We start from the raw sequence: 17954 nt of genomic DNA, 5'->3' as shown, positions 1-17954 counted from the left end.
GAGCGCCTCATCTTCCGCCTAGGAACCCTCCAACCACAAGGGATGAATGCAGATTTCTCCATCTTTCTCATTTCCCCTCCCCCCACATTATCTCAGTCCCAACCCTCGGACTCAGCACCGCCTTCTTGACCTGCAATCTTCTTCCCGACCCCTCCGCCCCCACCCTCTCTCCGGCCTATCACCCTTACCTTAACCTCCTTCTATCTATCACATTCCCAATGCCCCTCCCCCAAGTCCCTCCTCCCTACCTTTTATCTTAGCCTGCTGGACACACTTTCCTCATTCCTGAAGAAGGGCTTATGCCCGAAATGTCGAGACTCACCTGCTCCTTGGATGCTGCCTGACCTGCTGCGCTTTTCCAGCAACACATTTTTCATCTAATCTATTGTGCAGCTGACTTTACAGAAACCAACAGTCATGCTAACAGGCAGTGGTGTTCTTTCTGCTGACATACTTCAACACGACGTAAGCGAAAGGTAAGCACAATTTTAAAATAAATTGATTTATAACCATTTTGAATGGCTGGACTCTGGTGGGCCATAAAATAATTCACCAGCTCCACACAATTAGAACTGGTAATGAGCTACACTCTCCGGAAATATTGGGCAACTGAGTCAGCAGTGAAAAGCTGACTCTGATAGGCCCTTTTAAATCAGGGTGATTAAGCCAATAATTTTCAAAGTATATCAAAGTATACCGTGTGGGCGGTATGGTGGCACAGTGGTTAGCACTGCTGCCTCACAGCGCCAGAGACCCGGGTTCAATTCCCGCCTCAGGCGACTGACTGTGTGGAGTTTGCACATTCTCCCCGTGTCTGCGTGGGTTTCCTCCGGGTGCTCCGGTTTCCTCCCACAGTCCAAAAATGTGCAGGTCAGGTGAATTGGCCATGCTAAATTGTCCGTAGTGTTAGGTATAGGGGTAAATGTAGGGGAATGGGTCTGGGTGGGTTGTGCTTTGGCGGGTCGGTGTGGACTTGTTGGGCCGAAGGGCCTGTTTCCACACTGTAAGTAATCTAATCTAATCTAATCTAATCTAATCTAATCTAATCTCCACTATTGGGATCGGTTTTTCTTCTGTCATCATGCGTTTAAACTTTCATCATATTTCTGCATTTTTCCGTACCTGTTCACTCAGCAATATATTTTTCCAGATGACTTGTATTGATTACAAAATATTTTTTGCAATCGTAGTAAAAACATTCCATTACAAATAAACAATGACAGAGCCTTTTGACTTTAGAATTGAGTAATCCAATCAATGTTTGGAATGGATTTTCAAGAAAGCATTTATATGGGGATGAGCCTCCCAGCCACACATTAAAATTGCATAAGGTGACCCTGCAATGATGCCGTCTGAGCTGGGGGCAGTTTAAGAATACTGTTTACAGGTACGGGTATGGTACATAAACTACCCTTTCATTTCAAATTTTAAAGTCAGACTGGCAATTAAAAGTTTCTGCATATATTTACGCATGCAAAGCAGTTTCTCATATTATCAGTTCAGAAAATAAATTTGTTCTGCAATTTTCTGTCGTACCAGTGGTGCAGGATTGGTTAAATGGTAAACATTGCTGCTTAATCCTGTAAGTTTTCTTCAAGGTCAATTCTGATCACATTATTTCTCCGACTCTGTGTAAAACTCATATCGAAGGTTTTTAAAATAATTATTATTAAAAGCCTTTCTGAATTCCATCTGTTCTAGTCGTAAAATGTCTTGTATAAAGATGAAACTTAGTGTTTGAAGTAAAAAGAAAACAAAAACTTGCCATATAAACCAATCCAAACTGTTTATTTTCATTTTACTATCAACTCAAATGTAATACTCATTAGACTTTGTATTATCCAGTCTCCATCACTAATTTCTTTTTCTATGATTCGGAGATGCCGGTGTTGGACTGGGGTGTACAAAGTTAAAAATCACACAACACCAGGTTATAATCCAACAGGTTTAATTGGAAGCACACTAGCTTTCGGAGCGACGCTCCTTTTTCAGATGATTGTGGAGGGCTCGATCGTAACACAGAATTTATAGCAAAAATTTGCAGTGTGATGTAACTGAAATTATACATTGAATAATTGATTGTCTGTTAAGCCTTTCATCTGTTAGAATACTGTATTCTAACAGATGAAAGGCTTAACAGACAATCAATTATTCAATGTATAATTTCAGTTACATCACACTGCAAATGTTTGCTATAAATTCTGTGTTACGATCGAGCCCTCCACAATCACCTGATGAAGGAGCGTCGCTCCGAAAGCTAGTGTGCTTCCAATTAAACCTGTTGGACTATAACCTGGTGTTGTGTGATTTTTAACTTCTTTTTCTATGATTGCATTGTTCAGCTTCTTTTGGGTGATGGCCTGCACACTGTGAAAAAGGCCTCAAAGACAAATGTCTAATGAAAACATTTTCAGAATTGACTCCTATCCATTTGGGAACTGTGCTCTTATTGAGCCCTAGGCTAATGGGTTAGTCATTTTCTCTGTCTGCCAATGTGGACAATGAATGCTGAGCCAGCCAGCGATGCCCCCATCCCACGACTGATTTTTTTAAAAAAATCACTTTGTGCTAACATGGACACAGGCATCTATGAGTTTTAGTTTGGTTTTAGCTGACACTGACTTGAAGGCATCTAGCCTCTATGTGGACCATTTCTTTTTGAATGCTCACTGATGTTAGTGCTTACTTGCAAGTGTATGGTCTCTGTGGGTATCTCTTTGGAATCCATCCTGGGACATCTTTGAAAGAGATGAGGTGGTCTTTGAAATTGTTAATAATAGAGATGAATGTGTGTAAAAAAGTGTGCAAAATCATTAGCACTACCAAAGCTGTAAAATAACTGTTAAGATATCAAAGAACTGTCCAAATTTATTTCAAATGTTAGACATATGGAGGAATTTAGGTCTGCTTTAAAACTATAGAGGGATTTAGATCTGCTGAGCCTTACATTTTAAAAAAAAGTGATGATTTTAGAAAACAAAATGGAATTATCTTTCATTCTTTTGACATAAATCTGAGGGTAATTATCAGAGGATTTTTGCTGTATATCTGATTTTACAATCTAACCTTGTTACAGTGGGTTGCTTGATAAATTAGTATATTTCTTGACAGATCCAAGTGTTTATAGAATAAAAGTGAAAGCAAAATAGATGTAGATTTGCTCACTGAGCTGGAAGGCTTATTTACAGACGTTTCATCACCCTACTAGGTAACATCTTCCGTAGGCCTCCAGGCAAAGCCCTGCTGCTGATTCCTGCTTTCTATTTATATGTTTGGGTTTCTTTGGGTTGGTAATGTCATTTCATCATGCCTTGACATTACCAACCTAAAGAAACCCAAATAAATGACATTACCAACCCAAAGAAACCCAAACATATAAATAGAAAGCAGGAATCAGCAGCAGTGCTTTGCCTGGAGGCCCACTGAATATGTTACATAGTATGGTGACAAAATGTCTGGAAATGAACCTTCCAGCTCAGTGAGCAAACCTACATCCAAAACCTCAACCTGAGCTACAAATCTTCTCAAAACTTGTGAAAGCAAAATACTGCAGATGCTGGAAATCTGAAACAAAATGTAGGGAATCTCATCAAAAACAGAAAATGCTGGAGAAACTCAGCAGCTCTCGCAGCATTTGGGAATAAAGAAACAGAGTTACCATTTTGATGTGTGACTCTTTGATAGTGCATACATTTTTGTTTAATAAGAAATTAAATATTTAAGTGAAATGTCTGAAATCTTGAGAATTTAATTCAAATTAATTAAATGTGCTGTCTTTCATCAATTACTGTGTTTTAAAAATAATTTTGCAAGGGACAATATGCTTGTTTCATTTCAGCATGATTATGAGAATGAGTAGAGTGGGCAGGTGGTTGCCTTCATTGGCATGGAGGGGATATTGGAAGTGTGAGAGGGGGGTGAAGGATGACGAAAGGAGAGGACACAAGGGCTGTTCAATGTTTAATTAAATAAAAACTTGAACATAATGCCAGACCACTAAGTTCGGCCTTCCATGCAGTCCCTCTCCACATCTGGAAGCCTGCATTCTCTTTGTAGGGTTGGTGGAGTCAGATCCATGAGAATCTCACCATTCTAGAATTAAAATGAGCACTGTCTCCCAGGAACGTAGCTAGGAAATGTAACAAATTTACATTCTAAGAATATCAAGTTTTATAAATAATTATACTTTAAGCAGTATATTTAATTCCAAGATACAATGGAATTGGGGATCCAGGGGATAGCTAATTAGCGTTTCTACCTAAAAGGCCTAAACATTTTTAGTTATGGAATGCTTCCACCACCTTCAACAATTACTCCTTTTGTGACCAGTGTATTATAGCAGCAATATATACCATCTACAGGATGGACTGCTGAAACTTGCTAAGCCTCCTTCAACAATACCTTCTGAACTTACGACCCTACCACTAATAAAACAAAGGCAGAAAATACATAGGAAAATCATTATCTGCAAGTTCCCCTATAAACCACTCCCCATTCTGATCTGGGACTATATCATTATCCATTTGCTGCCACTGGATCAAAATCCTGGACTTTCCTTCCGAACTGTATTCTGGTTGCATCGACACTGTAGGAATATAATGGTTCAAGAAAGCAGTTTATCACCAGCTGCTCATGATCAATTATCTCTGGATAATAAAAACTGGCCTAGTAAGTAAGGCCCACTCTCTGTAACAAATTTAAAAATAAGTGTATCTTAAAAGGGCAGTGGGAATTAGAATATGAGGGGGATTTTTGGTCAAGTTAAATGAGAGATTTTTTCTGGTTTTTTTAGTTTCCTACTAAACATTGTGTAAAGTGTTGCTTTTCATTAATTTATGACAAAAAAAAGTTTTAAAATTTAAAATCAATCAACCAGTGACTGATTCAACCAATCACTGGAAATTCAAATACATTTTAGAAGCTGTCAGTCTTCATCAGGGTAACATCTATATTCCTTTATTTACACCTTTTTTCATGCATCTTTCCAACATCTGCAGTTGTTACACAGAAGATGGGAACCAATGTGCAGATAGCAAATCTCACAAATGCAAATAAATTAATGATGGGATAATCTATTCTGACTGAGAGTTGATTTGAAATAATTTATGTGAGGAACTATATTCTGCTTACATTCACAAGCTATAACAGAGGTATGTGCCATACAAGGAACTTTGCAAAAAAAAAAGTACACATAGGAGATACATTTCACCAAATTCTAAAATAAGATATATCATTGGCCAATGCCTCTGAAGGCTTCTCTACAGGTTAATGGAGAAGATCTTTAATCAAATAGACTACTCAACAAAAGGATAAAATGTTTCAGAAGATTCAGGTTCTTATGAAGTTCTGAGAAACAGGGATAAGGATAAACTCATCAAATGTGGCAATACAGTTATATTTGTTCATAAAATGTTAATTGCAGATACCTGAGGAAGAACGTGTGAACACCTCTTTTGGAATATAAAGTTTGTCTTCTGAATTTTTTGCCCAATCTTTCATTCCTCTTCTGCCTTTCATTGGGAAGCTGATATCAGTTGACACAGCAGATACAGGCTCTCGTTGTATACTAGTCACTGAAAAGATGAGGATAAAGTTATTGCTTCAATCACACTTGGTCTTATCATATTATTTTCCATTGTAGTACAATATTACCAATCAATAAGTGCCTGGCATACCTTCTAGTGGCTTAGACTGTAACCATAACAAAACAATGAAGCCCAAGTTTGATTCCTGATTCATGCCACATTTGCTTATCTCATTAGACTATAAGAAACAGAAGCAGAATTAGGTCATATGACCCATCAAATCTGCTCTACAAGTTGATCATGGCTGATACGTTTCTCAACTCCATTCTCCTGCTTTCTCCTCACAACCCTTGACCCCTTACAGATCAAAGAACAAGGAACAAAGAAAATTTACAGCTCAGGAGCAGGTTCTTCAGCCCTCAAAGCCTGAGCCGACCTAAATCCACTGTCTAAACCTATCACCCAAATTCCTAAGCATCTGTATCCCTCTGCTCCCCACCTACACATGTATCTATCCAGACACACCTTAAATGAATCTACTGTGCCTGCCTTTACTACATCTGCTGGCAACGCATTACAGGCACCTACCACCCTCTGTGTAAAGTACTTGCTGCGTATATCCCGCTTAAAGTTTTCACCTCTCATCTTGAATGCGTGACCTCTGATGATTGAATCCCTCACCCTGGGAAAAAGCTTATCACTATCTATCCTGTCTATACATTTCAAGATTTTGTAGACCTCAAACAGGTCCCCCCCAACCCCATCTCCTTTTTCCTAACGAAAACAAATCTAACCTACTCAAACTCTCATCATAGCTAGTACCTCCCATATCAGGCAATATCCTCGTAAAGCTTCTCTGCACCCTCTCCAAAGCATCTACATCCTTTTGGTAATGTGGCGACTAGAACTGAACACAGTATTCTAAACGCAGCCAAACCAATGTCTTGTACAATTTTAACATGACCTGCCAGCTCTTATACTCAATACCCCATCCGATGAAGGCAAGCATACCATATGTCTTATTGACCACTCAGATATATCTACCTGTGCAGCTACCTTCAGGGTACAATCGACCTTACCTCCCAGACAGATCAGGAACCTATCTATCTCTGTCCTAAAAACATTCAATGACTTGACCACCACAGCCTTCTGCAACAATTAATTTGACATGTTCAACACCCTCTGGCTGAAGAAATTCCTACTCATCCCAGTTCTAACTGTCATCCCTTCACTCTGAAACTGTGCCCTTGAATTCTAGTCTCTTCTACTAGTGGAGACATCTTCTCCTCATCCACTCTTCCCAGGCCTCTCAGTAAATTTCAATCAGATTTCCCCTTTCTAAATATTAGCATGTACAAACCCAGCGTCCTCAACTGGTCCTCATATGACTAGTCCTTATTTCCCAGGATCATGCTTGTGAACCTCCTCTGGGCACCCCAGCACATCCTTTCTAAGATGGGGCTCAAAACTGCTCACAATATTTCAAATGCAGTCTGACCAGAGCATTATACAGGAGAGAGTGAGGACTGCAGATGCTGGAGCGTCAGAGCCGAAAATTGACGTTGGAGAAAGCACAGCAGGTCAGGCAGCCCCTGAGGAGCAGGAGAGTTGATGTTTCTGCATAAGCCCTTTATAAGCGATTGACAAATTGAGGATATTATTTCTAAATTGCAAACTTTTAAAATGTGTATTGGCTGTAATGTGATTACATCGCCAACAGTTTAAGCGCTGTATTTAAAGCACTATTTTTCTATAACACAGGTTTGCACAACATAACCACTGCGCTAAAAAGAACTACCTGTTTTTAGACTTCCAAAAGCATTTGATAAAATGACATATACAAGGTTAGTATGCATGCTAAGCGGTAATGGTGTGGGAAGTATTAAGCTGTTTATTGTGAATGCCACCTAACAAAGAACGTAATACGGCGGATGTTCCCTGACACAAATAGCAATGCAATGATATTTGGAAAGGGTCAGGCAATGGTTGGTGAGGCAGACACTCCAACTCCTGACTTCCCTCACCCCTTACCTGTTCTCAGTCTCATTCCTCTTCATTTCCAGGTACAGAACACTCCATCTCCTTCGTCCTACTCCCATGCAGGCCTCTGCCTCCACCTCATTGCCACAGTAACATCATTGGCATGTGCATTGTCATTTTCTCCGACCTGTGCAATAATGGTCACTGGCCATGTCTGAGAATGCAGGGTGGCCATGTTGCATTTTGGGTAATCAATCCAAATATATTTGTGTGGAAAGGGGACCAGTTGACTATCAGGAAACAATATCACAATGATTCAGGATATGTGGACTATTTTCCCCAGCACTGGAAAATATAACTAGAGGATTCATAGGAAGTGGAATTCACTTGCTGGCCATTTATTGTTCTACTTACACCTGAGAAGATGGTGGTAAGGTTCCTTCTTGAACTGCTGCAGTCCATTTGGTGCAGTACACATAGTGCTGTTAGAGAGGGTTGTTCCAAGATTTTAACTCAGTAAAGGTGAAAGAACAGTATTATATTTCCGAGTCAGGATGGCAAGTGACTTGGAAAGGAACACATAGGTGGTCATGATCCCATGTATCTGTTGACTTTTTCTTTCTAGATTATAGTAGTCATATGCTTGGAAGATGCCATCTAAAGAAGTCTTAGTAAGTTTCTGCACTGCATCTTGTAGATAGTACTATGTATTGGTGATGGAGGGTTTGTGGATGTGGTGCCAATCAAGTGGCTATTTTTGTCTGGGATGATGTCAAGCCTCTCAAGTATTCTTGGAGTTGCACTCATTCAAGTGAGGTATATTCCATCACAGTCCTGAATTGTGCCTTGTAGATGTTGGACAGGCTATGGAGAATGAGGAGAAGAGTTACTCATCACAGAATTTCTAACCTCTAAACTGGTCTTGCAGCCAGAGTATTTGTATGGCTCACCAAATTCAGTTTCTGGTCAAAATGCTGATACTGGCTGATGCAATGCCAATGAATTTAAGAGGCAATGGACAGACTCTCTCTTGTTGCAAATTGTCAATGCTTGGTACTTGTGTGATATTAGTGTTATATGCCACTGTTAGGCCAAGCTTGGATAGTGTCCAGGTCTTGCTGCATTTGGACAAAGTCTATTTCATTATCCAAGGAACCAAGATGGTTCTGAACATTGTACAAATATCAGAGATCATCCCACTTATGACCGTATAACAGAGCAAAGGTCAATGATAAAGATGATTGGGCCTCAGACCCTACCCTGAGAAATTCTGGTAGAGATGTCCTGGAATTGTGATGATTGACCTCCAACATCCTGTCATCTTTGCTTGTGTTCAGTAAAAAATCCACCAGCAATGTTTTTCTCTTATTCCAATTGACTAGCTTTGCAAGGGCATTCTGATACTACTTTTGATGTGAAAGACAGTCACCTTCACCACCTTTCTGGATTTCAGTTCTTTTGCCCATGTTTGAACCAAGGCTATGATGAGATCAGAAGCTAAGGGCCTTGGAGGGTCACAAATGAGAGGCAGTGAAAACATTATTGTGAAGGAAGTGCTGCTTGATAGCACTGCTTATGGCTTCACTGTTGATCATGGGTGAATTAATGAAGCACTAACTGGTTGGTTGCATTCATCCTTTTTTTTGTGTACAGGACTTTTCTGTACAAGTTCTTCATTCCTGGTTATATGCCAATGTTGTATTGAGATTGATTGGTGAGTAAAAACTTGACAAGTCCTGGAATACTATTGGTGGAATATTGTCAAGAACCCCTCAACTTTGCAGTATCCAGTGCTTTCAACCATTTCTTGATATCTTGTGGAATGAATTGAATTGGTTTAAGACTGGATTTGGATCCTCAGAGGAGGCTAAGATGGATCAACCACTCAGCACTTCTGGATGAAGGTTGCTGGAAATGCCACAATGTTGTTCTGGAAGAAGTTCTGGGATTTTGACCCACTGACACTTAAGGATGGGTGAAACATTTTCAAGTCAGGATGGTAAGCGGCTCGGAGGGAATCTTGCAGGTGGTACTGTTCCCGTGAATCTGCTGCCCTTCTGGATAGAAGTAGTCATCAATGTGGAAAGTGCTATCTTAAGGACGCCTGGTGAATTTCTGCAGTGCATTTTGTAGATGTTACACACTGCTGCTACTGAGCATTGGTAGTGGATGGACACTTGTGGATATGGTGTCACTAGGAGACTATCTGATCCATCAGTCAAGGTAGGGGCAGTAAATGGTAATCAGGAGCAGTTTTGTTACCTATTTTTGACTTGATGCAATGAAACTTCAATCAGGATGTAATCAATGTTGAGGAAACAACTTGCTCCTGACAGTATATCATGGTGTTACCACCTCTGTTCTGCCTATCCTGTCATTGGGTGATCAAAGGTGACCTGATCTGTAAAGTATGATTCTGTGAGTATGACTGTCAGAATCCTTACAGTATGGAAGCAGGCCATTCATCCCATCGGGTCCACACCGACACTCCAAGGAGCATCCCACCCAGACCCACTTTCGCACCCCTCTAACCCTGCATTTGCCATGGTTAACTCCCCTGGCCTTCACATCCCTGGACACTATGGGGTACTTTAGCATGGCCAGTCCACCTAACCTGCAATTCTTTGGACTGTGGGAGGAAACCGGAGCAGACAAGCAGACACGGGGAGAATGTGCAAACTCCACACAGACAGTGGCCTAAGGATGTAACGAACCTGGGTCCATGGCACTGCGAGGCAGTAGTGCTAACTGCTGAGATATTGTGCCACCTCTCACTATGTCAGGTTGTTACTTGATTAATCTATGAGACAGCCCTCCCAATTTTGGCATGATCACCTGGATGTTGGCAAGGAAGACACTTCAGCATCAACAGGGCTTAATTTGCCTTTGATGTTTCCTATGTTTAGATCAATGCTGGTGCTTCATCTGGTTTTGTTCCTTTAAGATTTATTTAGCAGGTTTGATACAACTGAGAAGTGTTTGAAGCTAGTCAATCAGTGGCTGAGATGGAGTGAGTGCAGTGGTGCTGTGAAAATGGAGTGGCAAACTGCAGCATGAACCCTTGCAGAGTGCAGAGGTAATTAACCTTCTTACGGGATTGCAGAATATTTTCACCTTGGAGACAGCCCTGACCCAGGTATCTATTTTCATCCAGGCTCTGATGGCATGGCCTCCTTTGCCAGTCTGGACGAAAGATCACTCCTCTTCCACCAGGAACTCCAAGTACTTGTCAGGAAACAGGATGCCAGCAACTCTTTTTGAACCATTTTCTCAATTACAGTGTGGAACAGCAGAGTGTGATGGTGCGTTCCTGGTTTGCAGCATCTTAAGTATTGCAGAGCTGCTGTTTAAGTATAGCATCAGAGACCATGAACACAACAAAGTCCCGGCAGTAGCAAGCACTTCCACCTGGCTTGTCATATGATTGCATGATATGATGCTGTAGAAGTTGATTGTATAATTAATTAATAAGCTGAAGAGCAGGTAATCATGTGAGAAAAGTTGACACGACATAGGCGATGGGAACGGAAAATTCAGCTCCATGATGTATCGTCTCCGTGTTTAACCAGAGGTCTCTTTTATAGCCTACCTTAATCTTTCGCATTATCAGTTGACTGCACGGGTCATTAGTGAAATGCTGCCCCAATCACTTAATCAAATGGGTTTTGCTTGCTCATGGCTGTCACTTGAAATTTTAACTTTAATTGTGTGGGAAAGGGGAAAGACAGAGAGCTGAAGTGGTGCTGGTTTGGACATGGAATAATGTTGACATAACTTCAGTGCAATCTCAATTCAAGATCAGTATTAGTGGGTGAACTGATTAGAATGTGGATTCGTCCAATCTCATTCCAAGACAATTATTGGTTTGTAAATTGATCAGTATGTGGGAGTGTCACAACTTCAGCCAAGAGTTATTGGAGAATACCCATTTTCCCTAGAAAATCACATTAGCCCAAAAGTTACATTGATTTTCCAATTAATTTCAATACCTCAGAACAAACAAATCACTTGTATTTTCTGAACTTACCAAGGTTATCTGTCACAATAAGGGCACTCTGAAACACCTTTAACCCATGACCCACAATGTGGATAAAATCTTCAACTACCCGCATCAAGTAGATCGATCCAGGTGCAACCTTTGTGAAATGAATCAACATGACCATATTAACAGTAATACCATGATTAATCCCCGAGAAAATCTTATTATTTCAATTACAACAGTCAATCTAGCATAATTAATTATTCATGGAGTTTGGAAGTGTAAGCACTTGTAATCCTGGACTAGAACTTGATTTGAAATGCAAAATTTAGGTCAAATATTTAAGTAAATTAATTACTGTTAGTGCATTATGTATTTCATGAAGAACATAAAATTTAGGTAAGTGTTGCTTCCCATTCTGGAATTGGATACAACTCCATGGTAATTCAGAAGTTTTATGCCGAAGCTACTGATTTCATAAATACTAAAATTTAAATTTCTCACCTTACGTTCAAATCACTCCATAATCTTCCCTCTCCTTATCTCTGTAAACTCTTCCAGGCCTACGGACCTCACAGAACTCTGTAATCCTCTAATTCTGACTTCTTGATAACCTAGATTTCCTATATCCCATTATTAGCGGCCATGGCTTCAGCAGTCTACGCCCATGATCTTCCTCAATATCTTCATCTACACGTCCAGTTTAGAATGTCAAAAGGACAGTGACAAGTTGGTGGAGTGGGAAACAGGTAAATACGGAGAAGTGTGAAGTGATACATTTTGGTACAAAGAATGTGAAGAGAATGTACAAAATAAAGAATACTGTGCTAAAGGATGCACAGAAGCAGAAAGATCTTGGTGTATATGTACCTAAGTTATTATAACTTAGGACAGGTACAGAGATTTGTTAAAAACATACACTATTCTAGACTTCATTATTAGGGGCATAGAATTCTGAACTCAAAAATGACACTGGTTAGACTACAGCTAAATATTTTGTACATTTAAGGATGCCACACTCTAGGAAATATGAGAATGCACTGGAAGGAATATAGAAGAGGTTTAATACAGTGTTTTTGAGAGGTAAAATGTTAGTTTTGAGAACAGAATGGAGAAGGAGGACTGCTTTCCTTGGAGAGGAGAAGGCTGAGGAGGGATTTGATACGAGTTTTCAAAATCATGAGACATCTGGACTGAGTAGATAGGGAGAAATTTTTCTTGCTCATAAGAGCATCACAAAACAGAGGGTAGTTTTAAAGTGTTGCAAAAGAAGGAAATGTGGGGTTAGAAAAAAACTTTTGCTCTTCCTACAGTGAGTGGCTCAGGTATGGAATTCATTGCTTGGAAATGTAGTGGAAACAGATTTAATTGAGTTATTTGTGAGAATATTGAATAATTATTTAAATAGAAACATTGTATAGATTTGTGTGGAAAAGGTACGAGTTGGTTCAGAGTGCCACTGCAGACACGATGGGCTGAATGGCCTCCTCCTGAAATCAAATGGTATATAGATTATAGATCCTATCCTATTCTGGGACTGTTTAATTCAAGAATAAGTTGAAATAAATTTAATGTCACCTGGAATTGGGTGCAGCTGTACTTCACTAAAAATTAACTTTAATTACTCAAATCAACTTTATTTAATTTTACTACCCAACTGTGACTAGTGGAGTGCCTCAGGGGTTGGTGCTGGGTCCATTGCTGTTTGTTATCTATATCAATGATTTGGATGAGAATGTACAAGGCATGATTAGTATGTTTGCAGATGACACTAAAATAGGCGGTATTATGGACAGTGAGGAAGGTTACCAGAAATTGCAGCAGGACCTTGATCAGCTGGGGAAGTGGGCTGAGAAATGGCAAAAGAAGTTTAATATAGATAAGTATGAGGTCTTGCATTTTGGAAAGTCAAATCAAGGTAGGTGCTTCATGGCGAATGGTAGGGCCCAAAGGAATATAGTGGAACGGAGGGACCTTGGAGTTCAGGCACACAGTTCTCTGAAAATGAAGTCACAGGAGGGCAGGGTAGTGAAGGCTGATTTTGCATATTGGCCTTCATCAATCAGCCATGATGTGGAGATGCTGCTGTTGGACTGGGGTGGACACCAGCAGCGCTCCAAAAGATTGTACTTCCAAATAAACATGTTGGACTATAACCTGGTGTTGTGTGATTTTTAACTTTGTCAGTCAGGGCATTGAGTATAGAAATTGGGAAGTTATGTTGCAGATGTACAGGACATTAGTAAGGCCTCACTTGGAGTACTGTGTTCAGTTTTGGTCAATTTGCTATACAAAGGATGTTATTAACTTGGAAAGAGTGCAGAAGAAATTTACAAGGATGTTGCCAGGATTCAATGGTCTGATTTATAGGGAGATGTCGGACAAGCTAGGACATTTTACTTTGGAGCATGGGAGACTGAGCATGGATCTTTAGAAGTGTATAAGATCATATGAGGCCTGGATAGGGTGAATGCACTCAGTCTTTTTCCCAGAGTTGGAGAACAGAGGACTATAGGGTATCAGTTTAAGGTTAGAGGGGAAAGAATAAAAGGGAACCTGAGGGACAAATTTTTAACACAGACGGTGGTACGCACATGTGATGAGCTGCCAGCAGAAGTAGTTAAGGTGGACACATTTCATAGTAATAGAAGCAGGAGTAGGCCATTTGGCCTGTCGATCTTGCACTGCCATTCTTTAAGATCATGTCTGATCTATCCATTGTTGCAGCTCCTCCTACCTGCATTATCCCCATAACCCTTAATTCCTCCACCATGCAAAAACCCATCCAACAGTGTCTTGAATATATTTAATGAAGATGCATCTACTGCTTTCTTGGGCAGAGAATTCCATAGATTCACTACTCTCTGGGAAACACAGTTCCTCCTCCTCCTCTTTGTCCTAAATCTACTCTCCCTATTCTTGAGGCCATGTCCTCTCGTTCTGGTCTCACCCACCAGCAGAAACAACTTGCCTGCCTGTACCTTATCCATCCATTTCATAATTTTATATGTTTCTGTAAGATCCCTTCACATTCCTCTAAATTCCAGTGAGTACAGTCCCTGGTGGCTCAACCTCTCCTCATAAGGTAACCCCCTCAACTCCACAATCAACCTGGTGAACCTCTTCTGCACTGCCTCCAAAGTCCGTATATCCTTCCTTATGTAAGGAGATCAGAACTGCACGCAGCCTCACCAACATCTTGTACAATTGCAACAGAAAGTCCCTGCTCTTAAATTCAATCCCTTTAGTATTGGAAGTCAATACTCAATTTGCCTTCCTGATTACCTATTGCACCTGCAACTCAACTTTCAGCGATTCATGTACAAGCAGTCTTAAGTCCCTCTGCACAACAGCATGCTGCAATCTTTCACCATTTAAATAATACGCTGACCTACTATTTTTACTTCCAAAATGGATAACCTCACATTTACCAACATTGTACTCCATTTATCAGACCCTTGACCACTCACTTCACCTATCAAAATCTGTCTGCAGATCCTCCACATTCTCTGCACAGGTTGCCTTTCCACTAAATTTGCCATTACCTCAAATAACAAATTAATAGCTACAGTTAGATGGAATCCTCCTCTCATAAAGTAATATTGTGAGTCGGTTTGATTCTGCTCTGAGTCAAAGAATGGGAATTCAGTCTCCACGCTAACAATAACATAATTTAAAAGGTATTTGGACAGACACATGGATAGGAAAGGTTGAGACGGATATGGGTCAAATGCAGGGAAATGGGGTTAGAATGGATGGAAAGTTTGGTCAGCACAGACATGTTTGGGCCAAAGGGCCTGTCTCCGTGCTAAAGGATTTGATGACTTTAACTGACCACAACTTAGTTTTGTTAGCTAAAACATTCCTTAGTATCTCTGGCAATACTGCTTCAGTATTGCAGTGAAGTGTAAAGACTTGAGTATGGGCTCAAATACATGGCACATTTATAAATATCATAAGCAGTTTTGGGAGCCTTAGACAGATAGAGTCAGAGAGTCATAGAGATGTACAGCATGGAAACAGATGCTTCGGTCCAACTTGTCCATGTCTATTCAACCTCTCTCTATAGTGTACAAGTCCTGCTAAGATTTGCTTTCCCAAAATGCAGCACATTGCATTTATCTAAATTAAACTCCATCTGCCACTTCTCAGCCCATTGGCCCATCTGATCAAGATCCAATTGTAATCTGAGGTAACCTTCTTCGCTGTCCACTACACCTCCAATTTTGATATCATCTGCAAACTTACTGACTATACGTCTCATGATCACATCCAAATCATTAATATAAATGACGAAAAGTAGTGGACCCAGCACCGATCCTTGTGGCACTCCACTGGGCACAGGCCTCCAGTCTGAAAAACAACCCTCTACCACCACCCTTTGAGCCAGTTCTGTATCCAAATGGCTAGTTCTCCCTATATTCCATGAGATCTAACTTTGCAAACCAGTCTCCCATGGGGAACCTTGTAGAACGCCTGACTGAAATCCATATAGATTAAGTCCACCACTCTGCCCTCATCAATCCTCCTTGTTACTTCTTCAAAAAACACAATCAAGTTTGTGAGAAATGATTTCCCATGCACAAAGCCATGTTGACTATCCCTAATCAGTCCCTGCCTTTCCAAATACATGAGGAGTCCCTCCCACAACTTGCCCACCATCGGCGTCAGGCTCACTGGCTTCTCCTTACCACCCTTCTTAAACAATGGCGCCACATTAGCCAACCTCTAGTCTTCCAGTATCTCACCTGTGACCATCAATGTTACAAGTATCTCAGCAAGGGGCCCAGCAATTACTTCTCTAGCTTCCCACAGAGTTCTGGGGTACACCTGATCAGGTCCTGGGGATTTATCCACTTTTATGTGTTTCAAGACATCCAGCATTTTCTCCTCTGCAATTTGGACATTTTTCAAGATGCCACCATCTATTTCCCCACATTCTATATCTTCTTTGTCCTTTTCCACAGTAACTGGACTTCATACTAGTCCAAAATGATGAACATTTATTCACTGTTCACACTTTATACCAATGCAAGTTTAAGCTGGATTTCAGTAGGACCATCTTACAACAGGCTCATGTGATCTGACATAATCTCTGTCACTGATAACGCACTTTAGCTATAGTGATTGAATCGAGGTTGTCCAGATGGATCTCATTGGGACTGTCAACTTAAGCCAATCAGGGAGTCCTGGCTGACAGATATTAACAGGAGTCTCCCCCTCACTGTTTTGATCACACAGCACTGTCCTTTGATGTGAAGGGCAGTGTTTGTCACTGGCCACCAGGGTGTTTTCCTATCTTCCTGGTGGTGGAATTTGAATAAAGATTCGAGGAAAAAAAAAATAATCATGGAATATCTTCCTATCTTCCTGGTGGTGGAATTTGAATAAAGATTCGTGCACTTTGTGTCTTTCACTGTGTCTCACACCTGCACACACACACCATGGGTGCTGGGGAAAAAAATAAGCACTACCGCACTTAGGTGGTAGTGTGGGGGTTAGAAAAGAGAAAAAAATAAAAAAAATTAACAGGAGTCTTTTTCCCCCCTCCAACTCTATTTTGATTTAATCCCTGCCCTCCCCTTCAATGTTTGATCACACAGTATTGCCTTTTGTGAAGGGCAGTGCTTGTCACTGGCCACTCGGGTGTTTTCCTATCTTCCTGGTGGTGGAAATTGAATAAAGATTCGTGCACCTTGTGTCTCTCACTGTGTCTCACACCTGCACACACACAACATGGGTGCTGGGGAAAATAAGCACTACTGCAGTTAGGCGGTCATGCGGGGAAAAAGAGATAAAAAAAGGAAAAAAATAAACAGGAAGCTCAGACATCCTGTTCACTGAGAGCTGGCTCTGCGGGAACTGGATCAGTGAATGAAGGACTCTCTACATTTCTGTGTTAAGGAGGAGAGGAGGCTGACCTCTGAACAGCCTGCAACCACATAGTCAGTGTGTCTTATTCACTGCTGTTGGCATCTTCCTACTGAGGAGGAGTTTATTTTAAATTTTTCTTTTTCTTTATTGTTTATTGTGATTGCTTGTTTTCTGGCTTTTCGTTCTGCTTAAAAAATGATAAAAAATGGAAGTCTCAGGGATTCTCCTCATTCTAGGCACAGGCTCTAAGCTAGCTGGTCAGAGTCCAAGTACTGTGCATGTGTAAATAATAGGTTATTGGTAACGGGATACTGCCCTCTATGGAGTTATTTGACTAGTTATTAACATATAGCTATTAACTAGGAGAAAGTGAGGACTGCAGTTGCTGGAGATCAGAGCTGAAAAATGTGTTGCTGGAAAAGTGCAGCAGGTCAGGCAGCATCCAAGGAGCAGGAGAATCGACGTTTCAGGCATAAGCCCTTCTTCAGGAATGAGGAAGGTGTGCCAAGCAGGCTAAGATAAAATGTAGGGAGGAGGGACTTGGGGGAGGGGCGTTGGAAATGCAATAGGTGGAAGGAGGTTAAGGTGAGGGTGAT

The 17954-nt window shown here is 40.8% G+C and overlaps 1 protein-coding gene across 7 annotated transcripts in view; it reads right to left on the bottom strand.

Moving 5' to 3' along the window:
• LOC122563754 (adhesion G protein-coupled receptor B2-like) overlaps positions 1-17954 on the bottom strand; it is a 776300-nt gene that overhangs the window by 309405 nt on the left and 448941 nt on the right. For all 7 annotated transcript variants that reach the window (XM_043717945.1, XM_043717942.1, XM_043717944.1 and 4 more), the window contains 2 exons: positions 11533-11641; positions 5427-5573 (listed from right to left, as the gene is read on the bottom strand). In XM_043717945.1, the coding sequence (XP_043573880.1) occupies positions 5427-5573; positions 11533-11641 (256 nt within the window). The remainder of the gene's footprint in view (positions 1-5426; positions 5574-11532; positions 11642-17954) is intronic.

The sequence above is a fragment of the Chiloscyllium plagiosum genome, chromosome 27 (assembly GCF_004010195.1).
Source record: "Chiloscyllium plagiosum isolate BGI_BamShark_2017 chromosome 27, ASM401019v2, whole genome shotgun sequence".
Lineage (NCBI taxonomy): Eukaryota > Metazoa > Chordata > Chondrichthyes > Orectolobiformes > Hemiscylliidae > Chiloscyllium > Chiloscyllium plagiosum.
This window is presented reverse-complemented; position numbering and strand designations above follow the sequence as displayed.